This window comes from Oncorhynchus masou, chromosome 18, assembly GCF_036934945.1.
Source record: "Oncorhynchus masou masou isolate Uvic2021 chromosome 18, UVic_Omas_1.1, whole genome shotgun sequence".
Lineage (NCBI taxonomy): Eukaryota > Metazoa > Chordata > Actinopteri > Salmoniformes > Salmonidae > Oncorhynchus > Oncorhynchus masou.
In genome coordinates this window covers 34,692,128-34,718,251 of record NC_088229.1, presented here as the reverse complement: position 1 = coordinate 34,718,251, position 26,124 = coordinate 34,692,128, and the positions used below count along the sequence as shown (strand labels likewise).

Below are 26,124 nucleotides of genomic sequence, written 5' to 3'. Positions count from 1 at the left end.
TTTCACTTTAGAACCAATGAAATTGTATAAAATACGCAAACTCCGCCCATAGAGCTAAAACGAAAGCACATACTTCAGCGACCGTTGGATTATAAACTGCGATTGGTCGATATTATGGCATAAACTCGATTATCATTGGCCATATATTGTCCGGGAACGAGGAAAATTGAGTTGTAAACGAGGCGCGTGCTTGAAGGACAACGCAGGACTGAAAACAAGCGTGCACCTTTTCAGCACCGATCCTCGTGGATAGCGGTACAGGGCCATTCCACCAATTAATCAGACCAGACAAGCGTGGGGATACGAGCAGCATCGGTTTCTTCGATAATCATAGAGCTACCACAATTGTGTTATTCAGCCAAGCGGCTGCCGTGTTCACTGGGTAGTAGCTGTTGAGTTCCATGAGCGGTGGATTCGAAGCAAAACGGCACAAGCTTTGTTTGCCCTAAGGGCTGCAAGTGCAAGGAGCCATAGCTAGTACAGCTACCAGTATTGTTTTTAGAAGGGAAGAAACTGTGGTGCTCATTGTGATTCAACGGGTTCTTGGATCGAAAGGGACCAGGAATAACGGCCTGCAAATGAAGGGAAGCAAGTGGAAATCGAGTAATTAATCGACCATTAAAAGAACAGATATAATCGTGGTGTTAGATTTTTTTAGCCACATTGCTTGTTCGTGTAGCTGCACTCTATTGTATGAGCATCTTTGTATTATTCGCGTCAATCTCTGACTAGGATCCCGCGCTCTCGTTCGCCCGCCCGCCTCCCTCTCGGCCACAGCTGTGTGTATTCTGTACTATTTTCAATCGGCACGACAGTTAGATACAAATATGTGTTCTCGGGTTTGGTTTGTGACCGACCGGCGTATCCACCAGGAGTATCCGCAAGTCCAGATCCTTCGGGCTCTGAAACAGCGATGCGCCGAGGAGGATGTTGAATTCCGCTCACTTCTCATGGACCAAATCGTGCTCACCATCAGTGAGGGACAATTAGGCAAGTATCACTAGATTTGAAGTGGCACACCGTAATAATAGTCATGTCATTTTTCAACTGTTTTGAATTTGGGTTTAATCGTGTATTCTTGTTGTCTATAGTGGGGTGTATTTCAGTTGTAGTATTATATAGCCACTAGCGAGCCTAGCAGTAGCAGGTATTGTTCCGCACCGAAACACACACACAACTTGCTAGCGCGAGCTGCTGGCTAGCTAGCTAACTCTGTGACGTGACCGCCTAAACCTAGGTAAAAATTAGTTTACATTGGATTTGTGGTTTTCTTTCGTCAATAGTTATTTAACCAAGCATGCAATGACTATTAGAATTGTATATTATGAACCAGGGAAGGATGGAAAACAATGACATTTTTTGAATAATAATAAAAAGTACGTTTCAGATTTAAATCTTCAATAGCTCGTAAACAAAGCATACTGTGACTATGAAAATTATATATTCTGTATCAGGGAAGGATGGAGAACAATCCACACATTTTATTTTGGGGGAAAAGCCTGATTCAGAATATATGGTTGTCATAGTGATGGTACACTTAGTTTAAGAGCTATTGAAAGATTGCAATCGTTTAATAATGTGTGAATTGGGGTTTAAGAGCTACTTAATTAAGATTTACATCTGAAACCTTACCCATGTTTTATACAAAATAAAATGTTTTGATGGTTCTCCATCCTCCCATGACCTTTTTCATATTCATGGCATGCTTGATTCAATAGCTATTGGACGAGTGAACCGAATAAAACCGAATATCCAATATAAAACTAATTTTACTTAGGTATATCACCAACCCAGTTTCCAGACACCCTCGAATAGTCAGACAGAGATACTCCATGATGCCAAGCCAAATTTGCTAAATCGAATAGCTACTTTATTATATGCGTAGGTGGAAACTATCGTCTACATTATGGAAACGTATAAAACTAGCTAGCTAACGTTATGCTGGATAGCTTTTGTGAACAAGTCACATTTTATTGGTCACATACACATATTTAGCAGATGTTATTGCGCTACACCCGTATCGTAATACAAAGAGAGTGGCTAGCTAGTAGCTAACGTTAGTAGGTTATGGGGTATTCTTCATGGGCCAGCACAGCTATGCTAGCTAACATTAATTCAATAGAAGTATATAATAACGTTAAGCAGTAGAAGATGTCGTGCAATTTTCATTGATTTGACTTGTAATTAGCTAAGTGAAGTGGGTTTGGCTAGCTATATTGATTCACTTTTAGCTGTCTTCTATTTTTTTTTTTTTTACTTGAGAGTCAACACAATTACAACAATTGCAAATACATAGGAGATATTGGAATTCTCACGAGGCACTTGCATGCAGGGACAACAGACACAGGCTTCAGAACACAGACTTTAGCACTGATGGCCTGGTGGGAGAAGTCCAACAATGGCTACTATAAGTTTATCACATATTAATATCCTTGGTTGCTTGATTTGAAGAACGTGAGGACCCTTGTTGTGTGGAATTTGATAGTCAGACGTGAGCTTGGGTAAGGGGTGGGGGGCGCATTTAGCTCAATGAGGTGGCAGGCTGTCTTATAGCACATCTTACATGATGGCATTGACTGAAGGGAGGGGGCAAGCTGACTCAGACCAGGAGGTGGGGATGGAGCTGTCTCTTTGACATGTGGCAGTGAGATTGGGAACGGCTTCCGAATCCAGAAGCCGCTTCCTCACGTGGGATGGAGCACGTACGATCTAGAAACCAGTGTACATTCTCCTCATCCTTCACGTAGGCTACATGTTGAATCTGTTTCTCTACAGCAGTTGGGAAAAAACGTAGCTTTCGAAATGACTTGCCTTACAAAATGGTGGTAAAGTCAAAGCCAGTCAGACACCCACTTTAACAATGGCCTACTTGGTAGATTGCATAGTCTTCAATGCTGAATAATCTGTGACACACCCAGGAGGAAGAGAGGGTAGGACTATTGGCCAAAGCCATAACTGGATCACAGCTGTGTTTTGTGTGGCCTGCCTTCTTTTTTCTCAAAGGGAGTCAGTCATACATTCTCGTGACATGACAGGCCTTACAATGCATTGTAACCACATAATGCATTAGGCCCATACCTGCAGTGCTATCTATCTAACAGTATGAAATGACAGCAGGCTTGAAATGGTTCAGTATGTGTCCGCCCTGTATTGTGTAAATAACTTTAGTAGCAAAGTCCATTGTCATAGCCTGTTCCACGTAAAAGTGTTTAATGGATCCTCCATGTCCTCTGAACAGGCTATGTGCTCACTAGCTTGTCTGGAATACCAAAGATGGACCTTCACGTAAGAGGCAAAACCCAGTGATCAGCCAAAGGAATCTCACATCCCATGATTCAGTGATATAGAGTTGTGCAAGAGGTTACACAGGTTACGAATCGACACCGGATTCTTTGGCCTTCCACGTAGAGGCGACACACACACTTTTCACCGCTAGATAACAAATATAACACGTCCATAATATTATCGAAGGCAACAGGACACAAGATCTCTTGAGCCAGGGCCAATTGAACACATTGTGATTTTCCACCACCGTCAGTAATATGATGTGAGACGCATCAGTAATAGACCAAGAGCACAGTTCCCTATCTTTCCTTAATCATAATCTTAGCACTGGAACACTGAGGAAAGACTCCCCATTGACGAACCATGCTGATCCATCTGTTTCAAGTTTTATTGTCACGTGCACAGGATACAGCAGGTGTAAATCAGTACAGTGAAATGCTTACTTGCGAGCTCTTTCCAACAATGCAGAATAAAAGTAATAATATAGTTAAGAAAAAATAAATACAAGATAAGTAAAAATAAACACAAGAATGTAAGTTATATACAGGTCAGAGCCAGTACTATTATTACAATGTGCAGGGATAATGGAGTGATTCAGTTAGGTATATACAGTGGGGTCTATAATTACTGGCATCCTTGATAAATACTGAATACTGAACTATGTTGTTTGTTTTAAAAAAAGGGGAAATTGTATTTTGTATTAATAGAATTGGTCAGAGAAAGATATTTTGTTTGACAAGTAATACAAAAAAATCTCAAAGATGGGGGGGCAAAATTACCCCATGTTTTCATTATGACACTGAGCCTTTTTCAAAAATATTTTATGATATTGGAGAACACATTGGTAGGGATCTTAGACCATTCCTCCATACAGAATCGTTCCAGATCCTTGATATCCTTCACCTGCCCTCTTCAATTCTTCATAAGTTTTCAATGGGGTTCTTGTCTTGAGACTGAAAAGGCCATTGCAAAATGTTGATTTTGTGGTCAATTAACCATTTCATTGTTGATTTTGATTAGTGATTAGGGTTATTGTCTTGCTGGAAGATACACTTGCGGCCAAGTGGCAGACGCCTGGCAGAGGCTACCGTTTTTTTTGGCTAAATGTCCTGGCTTAGATGCCACTGACCTTAACAAGGGCCCCAGGACCAGTGGAAGCAAAATAGGCCATAACATCAACGATGTTGACTATAGCACCGGTTCCGATCCAAGTGCCAATGCCTCCAGGCGGAGCTATGGTCAGATGACATGAAAATAGAGAACTTTGGCCATGCACACCAGTGGTGGGTTTGAAGCATATGCAGAAAAGTACCTCATACCTACGGTAAAATATTGTGGTGCATCATCGATGTTATGGAGCTATTTAGCTTCCACTGGGCCTGTGGCCCTTATTAAAGAGTAACTATAATGGATTATTTCTTTAGGGACATACAGTACAGATGTTTTCGGCTTAGTTATAGTGAATCACGTCATTTCTGGTTTTCAATTTGACAGTTATTTGCAGAAGTGATATTTTTTGTACTTTAAGTTGTAAATCTAGCTTGTTTTGCCCCTAGCGGTTTGACTCTACATTTTAAAAAGTGATGTAGAGGCACCTTGAGAAAGTTCCTCTAGTCTATGTCATCTCAAGGGAGGGGTTCGGTATGATATACACTCCCTTCTAGATCTGCTGGGTGGTACCACCACAAGGCTTACTATTAAAACAGGTGACAGCTTGCTTTACTTGGCAATGGTCTTGGTAAGTGGAGTGTGCCAATAGTATATACTAAACGCAATATGTAAAGTGTTGGTCCCATGTTTCATGAGCTCAAATAAAATATCCCCGAAATGTTGAATACACAGAAAGGTTATTTCTCTCAAATGTTCTTCACAAATTTGTTTACATCCCTGTTAGTGAGCATTTCTCCTTTGCCAGAGTAATCCATCCAGCTGACAGGTGTGGCATATCAAGAAGAATGCAGTTTTATTTTTTAAAATAATACAACATGTTATGATAAGAAATAAAAGTAACAAATAATTAAAGAGCAGCAGTAAAATGACAATAGCTAGGCTATATATAGGGGGTACAGGTACAGAGTCCTGCTCCACTACAGCCCGGTCGATGAGAATGGGGACGTGCTCGGTCCTCCTTTTCCCGTAGTCTACAATCATCTCCTTTGTCTTGATCTCGTTGAGGGAGAGGTTGTTGTCCTGCACCACACGGCCAGGTCTCTGACCTCCTCCCTATAGGCTGTCTTGTCAGTGATCAGGCCTACAACCGTTGTGTCATCGTCAAACATAATGATGGCGTTGGAGTCGTGCCTGGTCGAGCAGTCATGAGTGAATAAGGAGTACAGGAGGGGAATGAGCACGCACACCTGAGGGGGCCCCGTGTTGAGGATCAGCGTGGCGGATGTGTTGTTACCCACCTTTAGCACCTGGGGGCGGCCCGTCAGAAAGTCCAGGATCCAGTTGCAGAGGGAGGTGTTTAGTCCCAGGGTCCTTAGCTTAGTGATGAGCTTTGAGAGTACTATGGTGTTGAATGCTGAGCTGTAGTCAATGAATAGCATTCTCACATAGGTGTTCCTTTTGTCCAGGTGGGAAAGGGCAGTGTGGAGTACAATAGAGAGTGCATCATTTTTGGATCTGTTGGGGCGGTATGCAAATTGGAGTTGGTCTAGGGTTTCTGAGATAATGGTGTTGATGTGAGCCATGACCAGCCTTTCAAAGCACTTCATGGCTACAGATGTGAGTGCTACGGGTCAGTAGTCATTTAGGCAGGTTACCTTAGTGTTCTTGGGCACAGGGACTATGGTGGTCTGCTTGAAACATGTTGGTGTTACACTCAGACAGGGAGAGGTTGACAATTTGGCGTGTTGACTGCAAGAATGTCCACCAGAGCTGTTTCCAGATAATTCAATGTTTATTTCTCTACCAAAAGCCACCTCCAACGTTGTTTTAGAGAATTTGGCAGTACGTCCTGTGCTGGCGTGAACTTACTCCAATGAACTTATCCTCTGCAGCAGAGGTAACTCTGGGTCTTCCATTCCTGGGTCGGTCCCCATGAGAGCTAGTTTCATCACAGCACTTGATGGTTTTAGCGACTGAAACTGAAGAAACTTTCAAAGTTCTTTAAATTTTGACCTTCGTGTTTTAAAGTAATGATGGACTGTCATTTCTCTTTGCTTATTTGAGCTGTTCTTGCCCTAATATGGACTTGGTCTTTTACCAAATAGGGCTGTCTTCTGTATACCACCCCTACCTTGTCACAACACAACTGATTGGCTCAAACGCATTAAGAAGGAAAGAAATTCAATAAATTAACTTTTTAAGACATACACCTGTTACTTGTGCAAAACTGTCATCAAGGCAAAGGGTGGCTACTTTGAAGAATATCATATATATTTTGATTTGTTTAACACTTTGTTGGTTACTACATGATTCCATATGCGTTATTTCATAGTTTGGTGTCTTCACTATTAGTCTACAATGTAGAAAATTTGTCAAAATAAAGAAAACCCTTAAAATAAGTAGGTGTGTCCAAACTTTTGACTGGTACTGTATGTATTTTTTTCTTCTTCAAATATTTATATTTACAATATTCTACCCGTGCCCACACACTTCTAATTTTTAAAAGTGAAAGCATACCTGTAAGAGGAGTCACCCTGGTAGTACAGTAGATAGTAGGTTGTATATTGTACCCAAGACCTATCTGTGTATCAAGTTGACCATTGGAAAAAGAGCCGCCATAGAAAGCAGTCTCACAACAACTAATTTGCAATTTGGAGTGGGTCCAAGGTAAGGTGTCTTGGATGATGGAGTTTATGTGCTGTGACCAGCCTTTCAAAAGCACTTCATCATTAAAGATGTGAGCGCTACAGGGCGGTAGTCATTGTGGCAGTTTTCCTTCGTTTTTGAGTACCGGATCGGTGGTAGTCCGGTTGAAACATGTGGGGATTACAGAATGGACAAGGAGAGGTTGAAAATGCCTGTGAAGACGCCTGCCAGATGGTCTGCACATTTCGTGATGACGCTCCCTAGAACACCGTAAGGCCGCGGGGCCAGGCGTGTGTTAACCCGTTTAAAAGACTTAGGCCTACTCGCGTCGGCTTCAGAGAGAGCGAGATCACTCAGTCCTCCGGAACAGCAGGGGAGATATATATGTGTACTGAACAAAATTATAAACACAACATGTAAAGTGTTGGTCCCATGTTTCTTGAGCTGAAGTAAAAGATCAGATATTTTCCATATGCACAAAAAGCTTATTTCTCTTAAATTTTGTGCACACATTTGTTTACCTCCCTTTTGGTGAGCATTTCTCCTTTGCCAAGATTTTCCATCCACCTGACGGGTGTGGCATATCTAGAAGCTGGTGAACCTTGTGCTGGGCACAATAAAAGGCCACTCTAAAATGTGCAGTTTTGTCACACAACACAATGCCACAGATGTCTCAAGTTTTGAGGGAGCATGCAATTGGCATGCTGACTGCAGGAATGTCCACCAGAGCTGTTGCCTGAGAATTTAATGTTAATTTCTCTACCATAAACTGCCTCCAACATCGTTTTAGAGAAATCCATTTACATTGACTGATTTCCTTATAAGATTTATTGTTCTGACAAGAGGAAGAGGAAGGTTATATGAACGTTTTCTGAATGTTCACATGGTACTATAAGTGCACCCACTCGCCCCAAATGAATGAACAGATTCATTGAGGTTTTCAATGTGCTCTGTGTAGTTCCCTTGGAAACCGAGACAAGTGATGTGGACATCGTCTTGGCCAGTGTGTCCTCTAACACTTAATTGTAGCATGGCTCGCTCAACGGCTACACAATCAAAAGTGTGATTGGGGAGAAAAGGGTGTGTATGAATCATCCCCCGATTTGAATACTGAGAGTGAGGGGAGGGCTGACAGACTGTGCTATTCCTAAACAAACGCTTTCCACTTCTCAGAGTCATCCCCCGCCACACACTTTTTCTCCGCCGCCCCTGCAGTTCTTTATGCATACATCTCCAGCCTTTTCCATTTTTAATTTCTCTGACCATCGTTTGAACCAAAAATGACCTATGTCCTTCCCTTTTTCTGTGCGCTCCTTTTAGCATCAGGAGCCAGTATTTGAGAAGCCTGTCACCTATCCTTTGTTTGTGTGCCTCAGTCACTGCGACCTCTGTCGATCCAGCGTTGATGCTGTCGCTTTGGTGAGTGGAGATCTTAAGATGGCTGAAAAGCAGGTCACGGTGGATTGAAGAGTGCTGCGTCAGTGACGAGCCTCTCTCCTCCCTCCCTCCTTCCCCCGCTCCACCTCTCGTACCATCATCACCCCATCTGCCTCTCCTTATTGTTCTTTCTTCCCGAATTAAAATGGCTGGTAGTAGGCCAAAATGGACTGTTAGTTGCCAGTTCAAATCGCACAGTGAGTAACCTCATGCACAATAAAACGTTCAAACACGCAAACTATGTCAATATAAATACACATGTGTTTGTATACAATCTATAGATGGGCTATATACATAGCTATCTCTTGTATACCTTCTCAAACATGTGGTGCAAGATCATTCAGAGAATAGGTGCTGGTGGTACATCTTGTGTACATGATCGTAGAAATCTCTTATGTGTATTTAGGTTCAATCTCCCCTATTTGTGCTGATACCTTCTTATATTGGGAGCATGCAATGAAATGTAAGCTGTATTAAGTACACTGCTGGGTATCGGTGCTCCTCCAGGGGCGACAAATCTTGGCCCTGAGGCCAGAGAAGTTGGCAGTGCCACGGGGGAGCATGAGGATGTGGGCAGGGTGTGATGTGAGTGAGCGGTGCAGGCAGGACCCAGTCCAAATGAAGCACTTACACCACTAGGTTACAGTACCCTACCTGGACCCATGCCTCTGCTACTCACAGCCTGCCCAGAACTCGCACATCCAGAGCAGCTCCATAATGACGAGCTGCGTACACAAACACAGTAGTATCCGATCGCAGCTAGACTAGGCCCTACGTTTTTGGTGCAGTGGGAACAGATGTATGGGCGTGGCCTGAATGTTCCAAATGGGCACTAGCTACTCCTAGGTTGTCTGGGCTTCTGTTGTGTGAGACAGACAAAGCCAAGCCACTGTCGCTACCTGAGTTGCTCAGAAAAATGTTCATGTTTCCGTTGGCGTTCTTGTGTGAAAGTGTAGCCTGCATTTCCATATCGGTATAAGATTGCGAAACCTGTCTATGTGATCAATAAATAATTGCCAAAGCTGTCTATATGAAGCTATGTGACGTGACATTGGGAATATTTTAAGATAGAGGCCTCTATTTTCTCCCCCCCCCTCCTTTCATCCCCAGGTCTGCGGGTGGAGCAGGAGGTGGTGACGTCCTACCCTCAGGTGGCGGTGGTGCGGGTGCCCACCCCCTGGGTGCAGTCGGACAGCGACATCACGGTTCTGCGCCACCTGGAGAAGATGGGCTGCAGGCTGGTCAACCGGCCCCAGGCTATCCTCAACTGCGTCAACAAGTTCTGGACCTTCCAGGAGCTGGCCGGCCACGGGGTCCCCCTCCCAGACACCTTCTCTTACGGTGAGCTCCAAAGCTTGGTCCATATTGTTTCTGATTCCTGAGCTTAGAAAACCCATAATCTCTTGACTCTTCATGTTGTGTAGATTACATCCTTGATTATAATGATTTTCTGAAATGTATTTCTGTAACTGAAATTGGATAACTACACTGAACAAAAATATATATGTAAAGTGTTGGTCACATGTTTCAAGAGTTGAAATTGGAGATCCCAGACATGTTCCATAAGCACAAAAAGCTTATTTCTCAAAAATGTTTCTCCATTGCCAAGATAATCCATCCACCTGACTGGTGTGGCATATCAATAAGCTGATTAAACAGCTTGATCATTACACAGGCGCACTTTGTGCGCTGGACAAAAAAAGGTCACTATAAAATGTACAGTTTTGTCACACAACACAATGCCAGAGATGTCTCAAGTTTTGAGGGAGCGTGCAATTCGCATGCTGGCTGCAGGAATGTCCATCAGAGCTGTTGCCAGATAATTTAATGTTAATTTCTCTACCATAAGCCGCCTTGAACATCGTTTTGGCGAATTTGGCTGTACATTCAACCGGCCTCAGACAGCAGACTAAGTGTATGGTGTTGTGTGGGCGAGTGGTTTGCTGATGTCAACATTGTGAACAGAGTGCCCCATGGTGGCGGTGGTGTTATGGTATGGGCAGGCATAAGCTACACACAACAAACTCAATGGCAATTTGAATGCACACAGATACCGTGATGAGATCCTGAGGCCCATTGTTGTACCGTTCCTCCACCTCCATCACCTCATGTTTCAGCATGATAATGCACGGCCCCGTGTCGCAAGGATCTGTACATAATTCCTGGAAGCTGAAAATGTCCCAGTTTTTCCATGGACTGCATACTCACCAGATACAGTGCATTCGGAAAGTATTCAGACCCCTTTACTTTTTCCATATTTTGTTAGGTTACAGTCTTATTCTAAAACGGATCAAATAGTTTTTTTCCCTCCATAAATCTACAGTCGTGGCCAAGAGTTTTGAGAATGACACAAATATTAATTTTCACTAAGTCTGCTGCCTCAGTTTGTATGATGGCAATTTGCATATACTCCAGAATGTTATGAAGAGTGATCAGATAAATTACAATTAATTGCTAAGTCCCTCTTTGCCATGCAAATTAACTGAATCCCCCCAAAAACATTTCCACTGCATTTCAGCCCTGCCACAAAAGGACCATCTGACATCATGTCAGTGATACTCTCGTTAACTTGTTATGGCTGCAATCCCGCTAACAGGATCGATATGACAACTACCAGTGAAAATAGAGGGCGCCAAATTCAAACCACAAAAATCTCATAATTACAATTCCTAAAACATACGTGTCTTATATAATTTTATATAAGTTCATCTTGTTGTTGATCCCACCAAAGTGTCTGATTTCAAATATGCTTTTCAGCAAAAGCACTACAAACGATTATGTTAGGTCTCCACCAAACCACAATAAGCACAGCCATTTTCCAGCAAAATATAGCATTCACAAAAAGCAGAAATAGAGATAAAATGAATCACTAACCTTGAATTATCTTCATCAGATGATACTCATAGGACTTCATGTTACACAATACATGCATGTTTTGTTTGATAAAGTTCATATTTATATAAAAAAATCTGAGTTTACATTGGCGTATTAGATTCACTAGTTCCAAAAACATCAAGTGATTTTGCATAGCCACATCGTTTCAACAGAAATACTCATCATAAATGTAGATGATATTACAAATTATACACATGGAATTATAGATATACCTCTCCTTAATGCAACCGCTGTGTCAGATTTCCAAAAATGTTTACGGAAAAAGCAACCCATGCAATAATCTGAGATGGAGCTCAGAACAGTAGCCAAATTAGCCGCCATGTTGGAGTCAACAGAAACCAACATGATAAATGATTCCTTACCTTTGATGAACTTCATCAGAATGCAGTCCTAGGAATCCCAGGTCCACAATAAATGCTTGATTTGTTCGAAAATGTCCGTTATTTATGTCCAATTCGCTACTTTGGTTAGCGCGTTTGGTAAACAATTCCAAAGTCACAAAGCGTGTCCACTATAACCTGACAAAATGTCCAAAAGTTCCGTAACAGTCAGTAGAAACATGTCAAACGATGTACTGAATCAATCTTTAGAATGTTGTTTACATATATCTTGAAACCGGAGAATTAGAATGACTTCAGATGACCGGTGGAACACAGGTCCCTCCCCTGTGAACACGCATGGTGAAAGCATGGTCAACTCGTGGCAGTGGTGACTATTTCCTGTCTCATTCGACCCCCCTTCACATTAGAGTCATCAGACAAAGTTCTATTGACTGTTGACATCTAGTGGAAGGTGTAGGAAGTGAAAACTCATCCATATCTTGCTGTAATTTCAATGAGAGCTTGGTTGAAAATCTGCCACCCCCAGAAAAAATACAAACAGGACGTGGAATGTCTCAGGTTTTTGCCTGCAATATGAGTTCTGTTATACTCACAGACATAATTCAAACAGTTTTAGAAACTTCAGAGTGTTTTCTATCCAATACTACTAATAATATGCATATATTAACAACTGAGACTGAGGAGCTGGCCATTTACAATGGGCACCTTTTCATCCAAGCTACTCACAGGTGTGAGTGTTGACGAGGACACGGCTGGAGATCACTCTGTCATGCTGATTGAGTTTGAAAAACAGACTAAAAGCTTCAAATGTAAGGTGGTGCTTGGTATCATTGTTCTTCCTTTGTCAACCATGGTTACCTGGAAGGAAACACGTGCCGTCATCATTGCTTTGCTCAAAAAGGGCTTCATAGGCAATGATTTTGCTGCCAGTAAGATTGCACCTAAATCAACTATTTACTGGATCATCAAGAACTTCAAGGAGAGCGGTTCAATTGTTGTGAAGAAGGCTTCAGGGCGCCCAGAAAAGTCCAGCAAGCGCCAGGACTGTCTCCTAAATTTGATTCAGCTGTCAGATCGGGGCACCACCATTACAAAGCTTGCTCAGGAATGGCAGCAGGCAGGTGTGAGTGCATCTGCACGTACAGTGAGGCAAATACTTTTGGAGGATGGCCTGGTGTCAAGAAGAGCAGCAAAGTGGGCTCACTCACAATTTTGCCTAAGAACACAGCCATGAATAAAGAATGGTACCAACACATCCTCCGAGAGCAACTTCTCCCAACCATCCTGGAACAGTTTGGTGACGAACAGTGCCTTTTCCAGCATGATGGAGCACCTTGCCATAAGGCAAAGTTGATAACTATGTGGCTTGGGGAACAAAACATTGATATTTTGGGTCCATGGCCTGGAAACTCCCCAGACCTTAATCCCATTGAGAACTTGTGGTCGATCCTCAAGAGGCGGGTGGACAAACAAAAAAACACAAATTCTGACAAACTCCAAGCATTGATTATGCAAGAATGGGCTGCCATCAGTCAGGATGTGGCCCAGAAGTTAATTGGCAGCATGCCAGGGTGGATTGCAGAGGTCTTGAAAAAGAAGGGTCGACACTGCAAATATTGAGTCTTTGCATCAACTTCATGTAATTGTCAATAAAATTCTTTGACACTTGTGAAATGCTTGTAATTATACTTCAGTATTCCATAACATCTGACAAAAATATCTAAAGACACTGAAGCAGCAAACTTTGTGAAAATTAATATTTGTGTCATTCTTAAAACTTTTGGCCACGACTGTACACACAACACCCTATAATGACAAGGCAAAAACAGTTTTTTCTTAATGTTTGGAAATGTATAATTTATTTTACTGAAATGTCACATTTACATAGTTTTCAGACCCTTTACTCAGTACTTTATTGATGCACCTTTTGGCAGCGATTATAGCCTCGACTCTTCTTGGGTATGGCACTACAAGATTGGTACACCTGTAATTTGGGGAGTTTCTCCCATTCTTCTCTGCAGATCCACTCAAGCTCTGTCAGGTTATATGGGGAGTGTCGCTGCACAGCTGTTTTCAGGTCTATCCAGAGATGTTCAATCGGGTTCAAGTCCGGGCTTTGGCTGGGCGACTCAAGGACATTGAGACTTGTCTCGAAGCCACTCCTGCATTGTCTTGGCTGTGTGCTTAGAGTTGTTGTCCTGTTGGAAGATGAACCTTTGCCCCAGTCTGAGAACCTGCTCCAGAGCACTCAGGACTTCATCAAGGATCTCTCTGTACTTTGCTCCATTCATCTTTCCCTCGATCCTGACTAGTCTCCTAGTCCCTGCTACTAAAAATCATCCCCACAGCATGATGCTGCCACCACCATGCTGCACCGTAGGGATGGTGCCTGGTTTCCTCCAGAAGTTACACTTGGCATTCAGGCCAAAGAGTTCAGTCTTGGTTTCATCAGACCAGAGAATGTTGTTGCTTACGGTCTGTAGAGTCCTTTAGGTGCCTTTTGGCAAACTCCAAACGGGCTGTTGTACCTTTATCTGAGGAGTGGCTCCCGTCTGGCCACTCTACTATACATGCCTGATTGGTGGAGTGCTACAGAGATGGTTGTCCTTCTGGAAGGTTTTCCCATCTCCACAGTAGAACTCTGGAGCTCTGTCAGAGTGACCATCAGGTTCTTGGTCACCTCCCTGACCAAGGCCCTTCTCCCCCGATTGCTCAGTTTGGCCAGGCGGCCAGCTCTAGGAAGAGTCTTGGTGGTTCCAAACTCACACTTAAGACAGCTTGTAAAGAGTCGACTCAAGGAATCTCGGACAGTTTGTCCAGGTTCAATTCTTTAATTCATCGCGAATGAAGGGTTGCGCTTCAATCAATACCATGGAAGCTTGAGTTTTTCTTTACATGGCTTATATACTGTCACAGGATGCACTTCTTATTGGTCGGTACAGAACTACTCATACTTCAAATATGGCATTAACATGAGGTTAACAGAGAGCTGACTGACATGGTACTTAAAAATAAATGGTTCAAACTGGTCAACAACTCAACTTATCCCCTCCAGGAGAATGTGTCTTGCTCAGCAACCTTACTGCCCAGAATAGGCAGAGCTCTTCCAGATGAATTTCTCAGCAGAGTGGCCCTTTATAGCACAGACATCTGACCACAAGTGAAGGGTTAAAACACACATATATATACACACACACACACACACTACTTGAGATCTTATATGGATATATATTGGACTAATAACTAAGGATATACTGCTTAAAATCGACAACATTATCACGAAATAAAAGTCCTTACACTACCGCAGATTGTACATAAAGCGGAAGTGGAAATCAAAGCACAGCTGCTCTCTTTGTTCTTGAAGTGAGGGCAATGATAATGAATTGGGTGCATCCTTGTATCAGAGATATGCCATCTTAAATATTTGTTATTTATTTTACTAGGCATGTCAGTTAAAAACAATTTCTTATTTACAATGATGACCTACCGGGGCACACTGGGTTAACTGCCTTGTTCAGGGGTAGAATGACATATTTTTACCTTGTCAGCTCAGGGATTCGATCCAGCAACCTTTTGGTTACTGGCCCAACGCTCTAACCACTAGGCTACCTGCCTCGCAGGGAATGATTCGCCAAGTATGCTTTTAAATGCGCTTGAGTTGGTCTGAGTGTAGACATAGTCATGACAAATGGTTCTACAACCAGGATTAACATAAAAAGTCACCCGATAGTATAATCTTAAGAATCAAAACAGAAAGAGCATCTCACATCCAATCCCCTCCTCTATCATCATCCCTTTCTCCGACACAAATAATCTGTGTCATTTTGGGGTATTTGTCACATTTTCCATGGAATTTCTTCCTTCTTTACTTTGGACAAAGCAGGATGTGTAAGAACACAGGCAAGCAACAGGGCCTGTACGTCCTAAGCCAAAACCACACACTCGCTGTGTTTTTGTTTTGTTGTAAGACTACATCAAATCTGACAGCGACTGTGTATTTACATTATTTATTTTTTGCCACTGCAAAAATCAAATGCCGTGTGTTTTGGCAAGGGCAGCAGGGATAATCTTTCCCGAATAGCATTCAGAAAAACGAGGCCAGGCAGACCAGGCGGTGCAGGGAAGCTGGAGTGCTTATGTAATGTGCCCCTCCACCCTCATGACTTTGAAAATAAAAGATCCCTCCCTCCCCCCCTCCCCTCCTCTGGCTCTAACCCCGCCACAGCAGCCAGTGACATGGTCGAACTGAGCTTTAAATTGTATGTGCTGCTGTCTCTGTGTGTCTCCCTCTTTTTCTGTCTCTCTCTCATTCTCACAGCAGTGTGGACGTGTGCTTTTTGAAAAAGGCATGTGCAGGGCAGCTCACATCTGGTTCTCTGTTAAAACGCCAGACCAGAGACTGAGAGCACAGAAAAAATTGAAATGATCCTGTGTTTCCTTCTCGCTCAAATTTCAGTGCTCAATATTCCAAACAGTTCAGTCCCAGACAGAGCAAACTGAAGCAGAGCTCTCTCTCTCTCTCTCTCCAAATGACGTTTAAATGTCAATAGTGTTCTTAATGGTCAATTGTATTAGAAGTATTATCAGATATAGTCACATGAAAAGTCAGAGACGATAAAACAGCCAAGTATAAATACAGAATGACATACCCACAGCAATCCTCATCCAATGGCAATAATTTCTTATTAGCCACGAGTCATCCGTAAGGCGCAATCCATTCTGAAGGGCTCCCAGCATCCCTTGTTTGATGAATTTCTCTTTCTTCCCTCAGAGGGCAGATACAGGCTCCCCAAGTTTAAAACGAATAGGTCTGAAATACTGTTAATTGTGCATATTGCTCTATTTATTGTTTTGGTGTATATTATTGTCATGTGTTCAATGTGTTTTTACCACATGCCTCAAAATCAATTGCCACCCTGGGATAATAAAGACTAAACTACTCTACTTCTTGCTTCACAAGTCACAACATGGATCCTATAGCAACAAACCCCATTCCGCACGGTCTAATGACTGAGGTACACAGAGGGTTAATAGAGGGGGTATGATCATTGGACAAATTGTAACGTGTATGTGTGTCTGTCTTGTGTGTTTCGTAGGAGGACACGAGAACTTCCGCAAGATGATCGACGAGGCGGAACCGCTGGGCTACCCCGTGGTGGTGAAGAACACTCGTGGCCACAGAGGTCAGTCTGACTGCAACCATCCCTCCCCTCTCTCATTGCTGTCTCTTTACAGCCCAGTCTTCTGGGTTTATGCAAACCCGTCTCTCTCTACTCCTCTTCCACCATTTAAGGCACTGCATCTCAGTGTAAGAGGTGTCGCTATATTACCTGGTTCAAATCCAGGCTGTAACACATCTGGCTGTGATTGGGAGTCCCATAGGGCAGCGCACAATTCGACTAGGTTTGGCCGGGGTAGGCTGTCATTGTAAATAAGAATGTGTTCTTAACCGACTTGCATAGTTAAATCAAGGTCAAATATGCATTGTGGCCAATGGCACCTAACATAATTTGACAAATGAGTGCTAATTGTTTGAGGAAAGTATGAAGTATGAATCTTTGACAGCTTATTTAAACCCATATAATAATCACGGTCCCTTTCTTTTTATATTTTATTACTATATTTATTTTAAGGATTTCCAGAGACCTTTTTTAGAACCCTGCCATTTTGGGAAGAGATTGACCACGGGCTATTCCACAGCAGCCTGCCGGCCCATCAACCTATCTATTCATAGTCATTGACACTTTAGTTGGTCTCCTAGTTGGTCATCCATTGTCTGTATGGATAATAGACTTTGGGTAGAGACAGGGCATAGACTATCAAGATAAGGCATTGTTAAGGAAAATGACCATTGGTGGATATCAGCCAATGAGCCATTTCTTGAGCATTTAACAGGACTTAAGATCCAAATACCTCGCCAATAGCAATGCCAATGGGCAGAGCCGTTCCTTCTTTTCTCACATGTAAAGCTAAGTGGTCCTCTTTGTTGAATGTGTAGTCTGGTTGGCTGGTTGACACTGGGTTTTAGTGAGTGTGCCCCCTCTTTTTATCTTTATTTTATTTCACCTTTATTTAACCAGGTAGGCGAGTTGAGAACAAGTTCTCATTTGCAACTGCGACCTGGCCAAGATAAAGCATAGCAGTGTGAACAGCCAACAACACAGAGTTACACATGGAGTAAACAATAAACAAGTCAATAACACAGTAGAAAAAAAAGAAGAAAAAAAAGTCTATATACATTGTGTGCAAAAGGCATGAGGAGGTAGGCGAATAATTACAATTTTGCAGATTAACACTGGAGTGATAAATGATCAGATGGTCATGTCCAGGTAGAGATATTGGTGTGCAAAAGAGCAGAAAAGTAAATAAATATAAACAGTATGGGGAAGAGGTAGGTAAAATTGGGTGGGCTATTTACTGATAAACTATGTACAGCTGCAGCGATCGGTTAGCTGCTCTCTATCCCATGGGGCCTTGTCCTGTTGTTTGATCTCAGCTATGAGGTGTCATGGCTACCATTTTGTCCTGTCTGTGTGGTGTAAGCAACGCAACCTATTCAAATATCTCTACACACACCCCACCACACTCGCATGCTCCTCTCACGGGTCTCCCTCCCTGGTCCCGTAGTCAACACTGACCTGTGTTGGGGTTAGAGGACATGCCACTGAGCACGAGGACAGAGTCTGCACTAATTAAAATGGGCCCTGGCATTTTTGCTAGCTAGTGCTAGAGGCATTCTGTTCTCTCCCCACCATGGCTTCTCAGTCAGTGTCCCGAGTGTCTTGAAAGATGACTACATTTAAATTGTTACATGGCCTTTCATGTGAGAGGTGTCAGCGTTCACAATATCACTGTCAGCTTCAGATAAATACTGAAAGTACGCACAGTGTCTTCAGAAAGTATTCACACCCCTTGACAGCCTGAATTTTTTTATTTGATTAATTTGAGCTTTTGTGTCATTGGCCTACACACAATTCCTCACAATGTCAAAGTGGAATTATGTTTTCACTACATTTTTACAAATTAATTAAAAATTAAAATCTGAAATGTCTTGAGTCAATAACTATTCAGCCCCATTGTTATGGCACGCCTAAATAAGTTCAGGAGTAAAAATGTGCTTAACAAGTCACATAATAAATATGTACAACTGACTAGGTATCCCCCTTTCCCTTACAAGCCCTTAATGGAATGGAATACAGCACATTATTGAGTACCACTCTCCGTATTGTCAAGCATAGTGGTGGTTGCATCATGTTATGGGTATGCTTGTAATTCTTAAGGACTGGGGAGCTAAAACCTGGTTCAGTCTGCTTTCTACCAGACACTGGGATATCAAATTGTATTTGTCACATGCGACGAATAGGTGTAGACCTTGCAGTGAAATGCTTACTGAAAAGGCCTTAACCAACAAATGCAGTTTTATGATTCATAAATGTTAGGTAAAGAATAGATAAGAAATAAAAATAGCAAATAATTAAAGAGCAGCTGTAAAGTAACAGTGAGGCTATATACAGGGGATACCGGTACAGAGTTAATGTAAAATATGACATGTTGTGCACCAGCTGTTTACAAATATACACAGACCGCCACCAGATATATACACAGACTGGAATTGAATTCATCTTTCAGCAGGACAATGACCTAAAACACAAGACCAAATCTACGGTGGAGTTGTTACTAAGAGTACAGTGAATATTCCTGAGTTGCTGAATTACAGTTTTGACTTAAATCTGCTTGAAAATCTATGGCAAGACCTGAAAATGTCTGTCTAGCAATGATCAAGAGCCAATTTGACAGCTTGAAGAATTCTTTAAAGAATAATGAGCAAATGTTGTGCAATCCAGGGGACAATCCCGAAAGACTCACAACTGTAATCGCTGCCCAAGTTGATTCTAACATGTATTGACTCAGGGTTTCAATATTTATCTAATCAACATATATTAGTGTTTTATTTAGGGCTCCCGAGTGGCGCAGCGGTCTAAGGCACTGCATCTCAGTGTTAGAGGTGTCACTACAGACCCTGGTTTGATTCCAGGCTGTATCATAACCGGCCGTGATTGGGAGTCCCATTGGGCGGCGCACAATTGGCCCAGGATCGTCCGGGTTAGGGTTTGGCCGGGGTGTCCCGTCATTGTAAATAAGAATTTGTTCTTAACTGACTTGCCTAGTTAAATAAAGGTAACATGTTTCTTTTACGGAGTATTTTGTGTAGATCGTTGAAACACAAAAAAGAGACTTAAATCCATTTTAATCCCACTTTGTAACACAACAGAATGTGGAAAAGGTCAAGGGGTGTGAGTACTTTCTGAAGGCATTGTTTGCAGAGTATTACATGGTCAGGAGGGCAATGGTCAGATAAATGAATGATGACTTTTGTGACTGAAAACCCTTGCTCACTTTCTGTTTAACTCGATCATTGTCCTTTAAAGCATCTTTGAGATTCTTGAGATGTAATGAAAAGTTCTACATTTCTCCCTACCCTACACTCCTCAACAACCCCCCACCCCACCCCTGTCTCACAGGAAAGGCAGTGTTCCTGGCCAGGGACAAGCACCACCTGGCTGACCTGAGCCACCTGATTCGCCACGACGCTCCCTACCTCTTCCAGGAGTACGTAAAAGAGTCGCACGGTCGCGACGTCCGGGTGGTGCTGGTGGGCGGCCGTGTCATCGGCTCCATGCTGCGCTGCTCCACCGACGGACGCATGCAGAGCAACTGCTCCCTGGGTGAGTGATGCTGGCCAGAGAAGGAGAAGGATATTATTCTTGGACAATGGACGTTTGTTTTTTATGCTTCTTTTTTTTACAACCGACACGTTTCAGCATGTAGCCTTCATCAGAGTTTTACAGACAGAATATAAATTAGGTTTATGTGATGCTGTTTATGTGATGCTGTCACCACAGTGTCTATAGACTGGTTATTGCTAGAGAAAACCAAGGTCAGAGTCAAATCTGTTTTTTTATGGAGTTCTAATCTCTCGTGGACAGATTCTTGTGGACAGATAAAACGGCAATAATCTGTCAAGGCTCACGTAGAATTATGTGATTACGAGCAGGAGTGTTGATTATTTGGATGAATCAGGATAGGGCGAAGACGGTGCTTAACCTGTCTGGGAACGGGGTTCCACATCTCATTCCGCTGGCGGGACCCCTCGCCTACAGCCAATGAAATTGCAGGGCGCCAAATACAAATCAACAGAAATCTCATAAATCAAATTTCTCAAACATACAAGTATTAGGCACCATTTTAAAGATAACATTCTTGTTAATCCAGCCACAGTGTCTGATTTCAAAAATGCTTTACAGTGAAAGCTCCACAAACGATTATGTTAGGTCACCACCAAGTCACAGGAAAAACCCAGCCATTTTTCCAGCCAAAGAGAGGAGTCACAAAAAGAACAAATAGAGATCAAATTAATCACTAACCTTTGATGATCTTCATCAGATGACACTCATAGGACTTCATGTTACACAACACATGTTTTGTTTGATAAAGTGCATATTTATATCCCAAAAATCTCATTTTACATTGGCGTGTTATGTTCAGTAGTTCCAAAACATGCAGTGATTTACAGAAATACTCATTATAAATGTTGATGAAAATACAAGTGTTATGCATGGAATTATAGATACACTTCTCCTAATGCAACCGCTGTGTCAGATTTCAAGAAAACTTTACGGAAAAAGCATACCATGCAATAATCTGAGTACGGAGCTCAGAGCCCAAACCAGCCAAAATAAATATCCGCCATGTTGCGCAAGTCAACATTAGTCAGAAATAGCATTATAAATATTCACTTACCTTTGATGATCTTCATCAGAATGCACTCCCAGGAATCCCAGTTCCACAATAAATGTTTGATTTGTTCGATAAAGTTAATCATTTATGTCCATATACCTCCTTTTGTTAGGGCGTTTGGTAAACAAATCAAAACGCGCGTGCAACTTAGGAAGTGCAAAATAACCCATATCCCACTGTATCTTCAATAGGGGCTGAGTTGAAAAACTACAAACCTCAGATTTCCCACTTCCTGTTTTGATTTTTGCCAGCCATATGAGTTCTGTTATACTCACAGACATCATTTAAACAGTTTTAGAAACTTCAGAGTGTTTTCTATCCAATACTACTACTAATATGCATATATTTGCATCTGGGACTGAGTAGGAGGCCATTTACTCTGGGCACGCTTTTCATCCAAAAGTGAAAATGCTGCCCCCTATCCCAATGAAGTTAAATTGGTGCAGAGATTTTTAAGCCTATGTGTGTTTGATAAACGGTTTCCGATAGTTTGTCTATGTTAGGAAACCACACCATATCATAGGGAACAGTAAGAGGAGCAGTTCAATTGAATTGGACCACAGAAGGGCAATGTAGTTAGTTGTCTTGAACGTGACTTTGTGGTTGATGACAGACATGATTATGCTTGTCATAACATCTGCAGTTTTAGACTAGCCGACACACTCATGTCTTGTGACATTTTGGGGTCATCGGTCATCAATTGTTCCACAGTTATATGACAAGTGTCACATGATGTTATAACAAGATTTGGTTTTGTCTTATGCAAGCATAGATTCTCAGTTGCTCTGGCTGGGTCATATAGTATATGATGTATGTGTTTGTCCATCCTATTTCTATTTATTTCGCCAAAAGAAATACTAATAATTCCACATTTCACAAGACATCAAGAAATAGTGGTCCTGAGAGTTGGTCACTGTTTTCTCTGTCCTTCTATGATTCCTCGCTATAGAGGCCTCAGAGAATGTGAATAATGTCCATGTATGGCACACAGTGAACAGTCTACAGTCCACAGATAGTGATAACTGGCGAGTGTGTGAGTGTGGTGACTGACGTCCCTATCTTTCCGTTGTCCCCTTCTTTCCCGCAGGCGGCGTGGGGATGATGTGCCCGCTGAGCGAGCAGGGCAAGCAGCTGGCGGTGCAGGTGTCCAACATCCTGGGCATGGACGTGTGCGGCATCGACCTGCTGCAGCTCAACGACGGCTCATTCGTGGTGTGCGAGGCCAACGCCAACGTGGGCTTCATCGCCTTCGACCAGGCGTGTGGCATGGACGTGGCGGGCATTGTGGCCGACCATGCCCTCTCGCTGCTGCCCAGCCGCCTCACGCGCAAGATGTCACTGCTCTCGGTGGTGTCCAGCGCCAGCGAGACGAGCAGCGAGCCCGAGGTGTGCCCGGCAGTCAGCAGCGTGCTGCCCGAGGCCGTGTGCAACATGAGCGTGGGCTCTACTTCTAGCGAGAGCGACCCCGAGCTGGCCGATACCACCCCTCAGCCCCCAAGCCGTCAAGCTGGCCCCAGCCCCGTGCTACCCAACCTCCCCGACCCGGCCTACAACTTCAACACCCTCCTTGCCAACGAGATCAAATTATTGACTGAGTGAGCTGGACACAGCCAAGGCATGCACGCACACTCACACATACTCAAAGACACACACACACACACACACACTCAAAGACACACACACACACACACACACACACACACACTTACAAACACACACCTGAACATTTGGCGGTGGACGTTCCTGTTGCAGAGCACAAACACAAACTCCAATACACGTTACACAGGCAGGATGTTACATGCAAAAGCATGAGCTGAACAAACAAAAATGTAATGAAAAATGCTATGACCACATAAACTGACATGACGAACAGATGTAGACGCACGCGCCTTCTCATACTAACTCCCCCCATAAACACATTGAGATCTAAGGCTGCTCCCCTGACTCTTCTCCTCTTCTCCCCCACTGCAAACAACCCAGTTAGTTTACAACTGCAGTTGGTGGCAGAAGTGGGATCCAGAAGGTTAGCTGAATTACGGAATCTTTTTCTTTTCAATTGCTTTGTGAGGGTGAGTTGAGCAAGAGTTTTTTTTTTTTTTGGGAGAACCCTAAAGAGCGTTACATACACCAGCACATAGTCAACAGAAATCTGTCCATCCTATTGAGCGAGCACACACTACAAAACTGTATGTTGGAGAATGAGATTGATGCGTGGTCGTCGTTGTAGATTAACCACTGAGGACGTAGCCAGGCTTGATTTACTGTTGGTGAAATGAATTGTTTTGCATGGGATTTTCTCCATGACTGGGAGAGGGGTACACACAGAGGACTAGATAGACTGCCCACCAGCTCCATGTAGCAGAGGACAGACAGGTTACACTGTCACGGGGACTGTTAAATGCAGATTGGGGCCAATTCCATCTTCTACCTCAGTTAATTCTGGAAATGGGATGATTGAAAATCATAAAATACAAATTAACATCACAGTTCATTTGCATTAAATTCATGAATTGTCTGGAATCAAAATGGAACTTCCCCCCCTAACGCTGACAAGGAGCTCCTAAACACTGGATCTATGGTCTGACTTCCCTTCCCCTAACTCTTAATTGAAGATGTCAGAACATCTTAAAGCTCATTAGAATAACAAAACTGACCTAGGGCCATTGCTTAGGGGCACCTTGTAGAGTGACAACACTACACTATTTCCTGTCAAGAGAATGCATCTAGAAACACATAAGCATAGGTCAAGCACAATTGACCCAAAATCGAGCCTGCAGTCTCTCTGTTTTCAATGTCATGTTTTTAGGGGCTTGTTTTTATTCACTTTAAAAAAATAAAATAAAAACGCTTTTTACAGGAACAATAGTCAAACGAAGACACGGTTTATTTTTCTTCATTTTATAGTTCTCGGGAAGAAAGTTGGATCCGTCTAGGAACAGTGAGTTACAGTGCGGAAGCTGTCACTACACCTACAAGAATAATATACCTCAAAACAGAACTTCTCACTGCCATAGAATAAACTACTTTGAGTCATACATATCACATCCTTGTGGTTTCAAGTGAGCCTTGACTTTGCAAGCTTTGATCCATCCATAGGATGTAAATATAGTCAAGTAAATTGTTTGTAAATAATAATTTTAGAAGCGTTTATGCTTACTAGTATCGGGCTGAAATGAAAATCCTAGGGGCTGAAATAACTGTAAACTTTCTAAACTTAAACATTTTGGTAAGCTATTGTGTACAACAGATTGGTTTGTACGGAACATGCAATGTCAAAAATAAAGTTTTAACAAAGAACATGCGTGCTAACATTTCTGTGGATTTGGCTAAATGCGGTTAATCAGCCTAATGTTTTGGCCGATGACAAATTACTGTTTATTCTTCTCAAGTGAGCTAAACTTCATAAACTTGTTGTACAAATAAAATGCAAAACAATACTATCTTTTTTTACAGTGTGTTTGATAGAATGTTACCGTTTCATTCCTCAAAAGGAACACTTCTCCAGGGATACCTGTGGCCTAGAGCTTCTCTCTTGAGCTGTTGGTTAATTGCGGTAAATCCTCTACCACTCAGCCTTAAAAAAATACCTATCCACTACGTATCAACTCTGGGGCATCCGCCATCAACCAAAAAGCATTCGCAGCAATCATCCAAAGCACAAGCCACCCTACTTTGTGCCACTTAGTGACTAGCCATTATTGTTGAGGTCCATAACCCATATGTAGAAGGCTTCTATGTCAAACAGTTGACTCTCAAACATAACTCAGGGAAGCAGCCTTGATCTCATCCCCACTCCTAAGGCATGTGACATATCCATCCTAGCTACAGATCTGCCTAAAATGTGTATTGATGACAAACAAAAAAATAAATGTTAAACTATTAAAAAATGTGGTGTACCATGAAGGTTAACGTGCACTTTTTCCCCTTGCTTGTTTTATGATGTTCAGTGTTTTTTCCGCTAATCTATGGTATTTTTTAAGGAAAAAAGTGGTTTGTGTGCACTAATCTTGTCTCAAATAAAGTGAGGCCGCTGTGAAGCTTGATTTTTGTGGGGGCGATTTACTAACGGTCTGGAATCTAACAGGGGTCTGAGGCAGTAATCACAAGCGTGCCAAATGTGAACGCAGCAAAGAATTTGTGACTTTTTGGGAAAAAGCTGTTAAGTATCTGAGCGGCTCCCCTGGGATTTAACACCATTTACAGTACTGTGATTTGTCCAGCATTATGAAATATCCCTCTGAGAACTGTGATTCCCCTGTACTTGACATAGGGCCACGGGGTCTGTTCATCAATAAGTCTTAGTCACCCTGCTTCCTTCCACAGCTTTTGGGTGACTGGTCTACAATTGTTGTTGTCCCTTTTTTTTTTTAAAGGTTCCGTTTATTGTGTTTTATATGAAGCCTGTGTCATTCCACATTAATTTTTTTTTAGATTAATGTAAAGAGAACACATCCTCTAGACCTTAAGACTAGCCATAGGAAAGAAAGGACAACCGTTTTCTCTAACTTATGCATTGTTGGAATAATATCCCTGCTCACTACATTCATATAACCGACAGCGTATCTAGGTTAATTTACTCAGTATGGTTCAGTATGTGTCCAAAAACACTTAA

General features: G+C 42.5%; 1 protein-coding gene across 1 annotated transcript; it reads left to right on the top strand.

Moving 5' to 3' along the window:
• Positions 1-25,553, top strand: LOC135504472 (beta-citrylglutamate synthase B-like). The gene is made up of 5 exons (XM_064923104.1): positions 1-990; positions 9,589-9,819; positions 16,811-16,897; positions 20,237-20,440; positions 22,600-25,553. Exons 1-5 carry the CDS (start codon positions 828-830, stop codon positions 23,109-23,111), a joined length of 1,197 nt encoding a protein of 398 aa, XP_064779176.1. The 5' UTR covers positions 1-827; the 3' UTR covers positions 23,112-25,553.
• Positions 25,554-26,124: the final 571 nt, after the last annotated feature.

Excerpts from the sequence above, each read along its gene's own strand:
- LOC135504472 (XM_064923104.1), top strand. The coding sequence starts at position 828 with ATGTGTTCTCGGGTTTGGTTTGTGACCGACCGGCGTATCCACCAGGAG. Across the intron at positions 16,898-20,236 it reads GAACACTCGTGGCCACAGAG|GAAAGGCAGTGTTCCTGGCC; the intron begins GTCAGTCTGACT and ends CCTGTCTCACAG. Across the intron at positions 20,441-22,599 it reads GCAGAGCAACTGCTCCCTGG|GCGGCGTGGGGATGATGTGC; the intron begins GTGAGTGATGCT and ends TCTTTCCCGCAG.